Source organism: Calidris pugnax, unplaced genomic scaffold (genome assembly GCF_001431845.1).
Source record: "Calidris pugnax isolate Ruff unplaced genomic scaffold, ASM143184v1 scaffold69, whole genome shotgun sequence".
Classification (NCBI taxonomy): Eukaryota; Metazoa; Chordata; class Aves; order Charadriiformes; family Scolopacidae; genus Calidris; species Calidris pugnax.
In genome coordinates, this window is record NW_015090859.1 from 687415 (window position 1) to 694206 (window position 6792).

General features: G+C 41.7%; 1 protein-coding gene across 1 annotated transcript in view; it reads left to right on the forward strand.

Moving 5' to 3' along the window:
• Nucleotides 1–6435, forward strand: part of RASA3 (RAS p21 protein activator 3) — a 104619-nt gene extending 98184 nt beyond the window's left edge. Inside the window, exons 22-23 of the mRNA XM_014944191.1 lie at nt 3769–3952; nt 4569–6435. Coding sequence (XP_014799677.1) covers nt 3769–3952; nt 4569–4644 — 260 coding nt within the window. The 3' untranslated portion in view covers nt 4645–6435. The remainder of the gene's footprint in view (nt 1–3768; nt 3953–4568) is intronic.
• The last annotated feature ends 357 nt before the right edge of the window (nt 6436–6792 follow it).

Consider the following 6792-nt stretch of genomic DNA (forward strand, 5'->3'; position numbering starts at 1 on the left):
TCAAATGAAGAAGTAGAGGGGGGGAGGATAATTTAGGGACACCTGAGAGAGGAAAGCCCATTAAAATAAAGATTTGCAGAAGTTAGAGGAAATGAAAATGGTTGGCATTTGCCTTTCCAAAATTTGCAGTTAAGATCACTAACTTGAGCTTAGTTACCTGCGGTGCATGATCAGTATAATCAAGCAATAAGGCTGTGCATTGACAGCTTGCTTCTTCAAGAGGAGGAAAATAAATGTGATTGTGCCACTTCAGGTTGCAGGCTGTTTGGAACAGGCAGGAAAGCTCTAGTTTGTATTTTCAGTGCCCAAGCTATAATGCAGAATTAATGTGTGATTATTTGAACCACACTATGGCGATTAAAGAGAAACTGTATTGCTGTGATTTGGTAATTGCAGCTATAGTTGGGCGCAGAAGCGTGGAAGTTGTTAAAAGGAAAGAACCATGCTGAAATTGGTGTGAAAAAGACTAGAGATCTGTCAATATAAAAGCAGAGCTGTTGTTGAGGCTGGATGCAAACTCTTGCTTTTCTCTTTCCTGCCCCCTGCTGCCTGGAGTGTCTTTTCAGCGTTGGGTCCCTCTGTCAGCCTTCCAAAACTTGGAGCTGCAACATTACTAAAATTGCATCCCTGAGGCTGACAACAAATCTTGTTGAGGCCCAACCTGCAAGTTGGCGTTAGCTGTTTGTAAATCATCTCCTGCAGGAGCATTATCTTACTCCTTGTACCAGGTGAAAGGTCTTGTTGTTTTCAGGGCTCATTTGCTGCTTGTTTTTGTGTTGAAATGTATTTATTGGTGCACTATTTTAGTATGCTGTGGTTTTCCTTCAATAAATCAACAGTCTCCTCCCAGCCTTAGGTTCACCGACTCATTCTGGTGGTTTAATCTGTGGGTTATTTCCTTATTTGCAGATGTTCCAGGTGATCCAGCCTGAAAGAAGAGTCCTGTATATCCAAGCAAATAACTGTGTGGAGGCCAAGGACTGGATCGATATCCTCACCAAAGTTAGCCAATGCAACAAGAAGCGCCTCACAGTCTATCATCCCTCTGCCTATCTTAATGGCCACTGGCTTTGCTGTAAAGCTACTGCAGATAATACTCCTGGCTGCACACCCTGCACAGGGTAAGGATCAGTAACGTGCCTTTGGTTTAGGTGTTGCCAGGGGCGTGTGTGTCTCTGCAGTGGGACTTGCAGGGATGCAGTTACCAAGAAGATCTGCCAGCCACGCAGGCGTTGTGGTGTTTTCAAAGGCCATCTTTATTGTTATTTCTGATACTGTCAGTATCTGCATTTGTTGGTTAAAGAGTTCAGGACATTGATAGGAATTGACTCTGGGATAAGATACTTTGGTTCTGATTCTTTGTCATTAGTAAAAAGTCAGAAATCCCTTCAGTGTCCTGTTTGTAAATTCCTGAAACAGTCAGTCATCTGCTTCCAAATTTAATTCTAAACTAATCTTTTTCTAAGGGGCCCACTCATGCTCTCTGTTAAATAAAGAGGTCCTGTCTGGTTCATAAGAATCTATTTTCATCTAAAATGAGAGAAGCAGCAAGTCTATAGTGGTAGTTAGTCTCAGAATATAAGACCTGGACAGTTGGGAGTTCAGTGCTTTGGCTCCTCCATCTGGTTAAAGCAGACTAATTCACCACATGTCTGGATCCTGATACAGTCCTCTCTCAAGTCAGAGTGAAAGCACGTTGGATAAATCTAGGCATAAAGAAGTTTGAACTTGTCTACCTTTTCTCTTGGGAAAAGTGGGAAGTTTTGAGATCCATTATATACAATCTGTTGGCTTTCATGAGTATTCACTTTTACTTTCATCCTCGTTAAGTGCTTTTTGTGCTGTAATGTACTGTTTAGCATATAACTTCTCCCTGTCTTCCTGATGCCTTACAGAGGCCTGCCAGCAAACATACAACTGGATATAGATGGAGATAGAGAAACCGAGCGCATCTACTCTCTTTTCAACTTGTATATGCCAAAATTGGAGAAAATGCAAGGTGAGGATGAAAGATCATTGCATCTTCAATATGCTTAGCAAGCAAAAATACCTGTGAAAAATTGTGTGTTCTAGCTAGACCAGTCTTGTGAATCACATCCTAGAACACAGCGGCCAGTATTTAACTTGCTTCTGCTGTCTTGAGGCAGTTGTGTGAATTATTTTTGGTGCAGCGTGCCGTCTCATAGTCTGTACAAAGTTCTTTGCATAATAAACAGTTGTTTGAAATACAGTCTTAAACCGCAGCATCCTAAAATAGCGTAGGCACAGAGCATTGCTTGGATACTCTGAATTGACAAATCAGAGCATGCACTAAAGCAGAAGTTTACTGATCCTGAAAAGAAGCACCAGCAAAGTTGAGGTTTCGGTGGGACATGGTTTTGTGTTACCAGAAGACACGTGCACATTCCCAGATGCAGATCCCAAGAACAGGCTGGATACAAATGGTTTCTCAGGAAGGCTCTTTCAGAATTATCAGTGAAAGATGACCTGTGGATGTCTGTGAAAAGTTGAAAAGTGAAGATTGGGCTAGGAAACACTCAGGAGCTGAGGGGAGCAGAGATGTGACATGAAGGATAAAAGAAAGAAGAGACAGCAGAGGAAGTTAGTCCTAGTAGGCACGCCAAGAAAAGTATCCGGTGTACACGGTGCCAGACTTGAAATCCCAATTTAGCGCAGGGAGTGGCAGGGAAGCCTTCACTGTGGCACTGCTCTTTAAATAGGACTTTATTTTATAATATGAGATAAGCCAGTGGTGTCAAACGCACAGATTGGAAAGCACTTTAATCCATTCCTGGCCGCCGTGCAATTGCAAACTTAAGATCCCCACCACTTCCGAGCTGTCTGAAGCCATGCCCAGCTCCCCCCTGTTCCCAATCCTCCCTGCCAGAGCCAGCATCGGGTTTCAGTGTCGGGGAAAAGGACGCAGGTCTGGCACCCACAGTGCAGCAAGGGGAAGGTAACTCGAAAGCTGAGACTGAGACAGCAGTACAGCTGGAAATGGAGGGAAAAATAGAGACAAAGTAAAATATTCTCCCGCCTCTTCTGATATTCTCAGCTAGAATGCAGAAGTGGATCACATGATGAATGTGTCATAAATGTTCATGTCGTGATCTCTTAGCCAGGAAGGCTCCCTGGTAGGATAAGAAGATAGTATGACTTGCCCCTTCCTAGGGTATGTCCTTAAACAGGCAGCCAGGCGGTAGTCATGACGTATTCTGCTTATGCTTGTTGTACAAATCTTTTAGGGTTAATGTGGTACAACAACTTCTGTGACTACTTCAACCTGTAATTGTTTTGAATTCAGTCTGTTGTGCACTGCTGCACTTGCTGGTTAGGAACAGAACCTGTCCTTCTCACCAGTGAACAGCTGACTTCATGCAGGCCAACCCTGCAGCACAGTGGCAGAGTTAAGACTGTGTCAGAGTTCCCAAAGTGTGTGTGTGGGGTACTGCCAGTGTTAATTGAGATGCAAGCGTTGCTTGTGGAGCAGAGGACAGCTATGCACCAGGCCAGCAGCAGCTGCCAGACTTGTTGCCCTTTCCTTACGAGATGAGGAGGAGGGAACAGGCATGGGACAACCTCTGTGCCTACCAACAGCTCAGCAAAAGAAGAGGGAACTGCTCTTTCTGCTGTCCACGTGAGCCACGGTTCTGTTGAAGCAAACCAAGGAACTGTATGAGCCCTGGGCTGAATATTTTTAGTCTGTTTCTCTCACTTCTTTTCCCCTGCCTATCTGATACCTATTCCTGTACTTTATTTTTTCCCCAGAGGCCTGTGGCAGCAAATCTGTTTATGATGGACCTGAAGAGGAAGAATATTCTACATTCATCATTGATGACCCTAAGGAGACGTATAAAACACTAAAGCTGATTATTGAAGGTGTTGGAACTTTAGAGCAGGAACATGCTCAATATAAGAGGGATAAGTTTAAGAAGACAAAATATGGAAGCCAGTAAGTATTATGGGTTGTCCAAACAGGGGAACAATCCTGCGAAATAGTATTTCCCTTCCTTATGTTCTGGCCTTTACCATAGTCATGGTCAAAAAAGATCCTGTAAATACATACGGAGTAAGATTGTGATTTAGGATTGATACCACAGTATTTCAAAGGACTGTCAGGAGTTTTTCAATGCTTATTTTGTAATTCAGTTTCATTCATAAAAGCATGTCTGTGGTTTTTTGACTTTTGAGATTTTTTTAATTTTTTTTTTGTTTAATTTTGAACTTGTGCTCATGGAGTGAGTAGTAAACACCAGAAGATAGATGTATTTAGCAGCTTATTTTAGAGTGTGTGTTTAAAAATGGGAAGAGTGGCTGATACAGTCAGATGACTGTATTTTGTGTGCATGTAAATAAAGGAGCATGCTGCACATGGCTGACCAAAAAAAGGATCAATTCAATCAGTTCTTCCAGCTCAAATGAGATGCAGTATTATCATTATAATTACAGCTTTCAAAATCAAACTCAGGGAAAAGGTTTTGTCTGTTCACTTTCTGTTCTGACATTTTGATGTCTTGACAGAGAATTCTATGTATAGTACTTTTTCTTTTTTTTTCCTTGCCTTTTAGGGAACATCCCATTGGTGACAAGAGCTTCCAGACGTACATCAGGCAGCAGTCAGAGATCTCAGCGCATTCCATATGAAGTGCAAAGGAAACCACAGGAGACAGTGCTGAAGGGTCGAGCAGTTAAGCTAAATAGCAAAACAAAAGGGAAGCCACACATGTAGCAAAACGTACGGATTAAGTGTCAAGCTTACAAACTTTGAGACTTGCAAAACGTATTCTCTTTTCAAGAAACTGTTATAATAGTTGCTATGCACTTTATTCATCTGGTTATTGACAGATGATAGAACTCTGCCTTCTAGGCGGTTGTTGTCTTGTGTATTTTCAAAATTGCTTTGGTTTCTTGGAATCTAGTGATCAGTTCAATGATCGAGGTGTGTGGACTTCATCTTGACAACTTCCATGCAATTCCTTATGTTTTTGGAAACCAAGCATGCTGCTAATATGCAGCATTTTCTAGAATGGTTGTTTGTTACTGTTTTTTCTTTCTGAGTAATGTATATTATGCCACACCCCTGCGTGCTCTCTTAGGAAAAGCTTAGTAACACTTTACTTCCAATGCCTACATTTAGAAAAGAAGCAGAGGAAAAACCCTCTGGTATTATCTCTTGCGTTGTAGCTTGTATTCTGAGCAGGCCGAGGAGCAGGCCTTTTGTTTTTACAGCAGCATAATTTTTTGCTAAATGTGCACAATTCTTACTAGAAATTCAGATCTGAATGGTACTCTTGATATTTTTGAGATACAAAGTCATTTCTCCAGACACATTCAGCAGACTTTGGTTTTGAAGATGCAATCTCAGCGGCATAATAAAACTGACTCTCATAAATATGAGGAAGAAAGAAATGAACTCATGTCAAAGCTACATGTCTCTTTTATGCAGTCCAGTGACTGGTAATCTTTGAAGCTCTGCCAGCTGAAAGGCAAGGTAAGCTGATTTGGATGACCTTTTACCACCACAGCAAGAAGGATGAATAGAATACAAGTCTGGCAGCTGAGACATGCTGACTCCCAGGCCCAAAGGCCGTCAAGATGGGGTTTTTTCTGAAAGGATGTTTAAGCACTGGAGTCCCTGCTATCCTACAACCACTTGCTTTTCTGGAAAATAGATTTCTACTTTTCCAAAAATGTTTTTAAATACTTTTTTTTAAAGAGACTTGTTAAAAGATATTTAGTATATTAACACGCGTAATGGTAACTTGTTAATATTCTGAGTGTAGTGAAAATGGAATGAGCTGTGTATCTCACTAATACCACCAAAAGTCATTAAGGAGGGGAATAAAGATCTGCTAAATATAAGGTAGATATTTATGTATGCTGTTTAGTTGTACACCATAACTTTCCTCTGTGTAAGGGTCTGATTTACAAACATCTAGCTTTGATGGCATGGAAGCCTGCATGATGGATTTTAAGCTTCTGTGGAGTAGAAGCTAGTGTTGGTTTTAAGCTGAATTGGAGCAGAAAACATTGAACTATCAGTTTAATGTGAAGATATTTGTGTCTCTGCTTAAAGTGTTACAGAGTCACTCTTAACTGTGTCCTCGTATCTGATGTGATTTAAGATGGCTGAAGTATTTTGAATGCCTCTGTTTGTTAGTGATCCTCTTAGGAATGAGGTTTTCTTTTTGTTTGAGTATATAGTAGACCACCTCCTAGTAGATGATAAATGATCTTTTATTCATCTTCACCCAGCAGACTGGGGAAAGGGAAGTAATGAAGCATTGCAGAGATCCATTTTGGACTCTAAGCTTTTAGCTGCCATGAACTGCAATTTTTAACATGTATTTGTAACTTAATATTGTTTATAAAATACTAATGACCTGTAATGTGTGTTCTACTTGCCAATTAAAAGAAATGTTTTATTTCTGAAAACTGTGTGCACATTTGATGTCTGTTTAGATTCATGTTGGTCACCAGGGGTGCCTGTTGGCACAGCACCAGCTATTCAGAGTTGGACGGTGGATGGAGATCCTTGTGAGTGTAAACCAATCTCTGTTGGGGCTGCTGAGTCCTGTCCTCGCTCCTCCTCCCATCCCCACACGTCCTCTCTGGACACTCATGTGCATGAAGCTTTGGCTGGGAGGTGTTGTGTGCCAGCCTGCACTCCCTGGTTCTGCTGGGGAGTGTTTGCAGGAAGGCCAGGCACAGCCTCACCCAGATAAAAAACCTGTTGACCGGCTCATTTGGGAATGTTCAAGGTGACTTCCACTGCTGTATCAGACGCTCTGT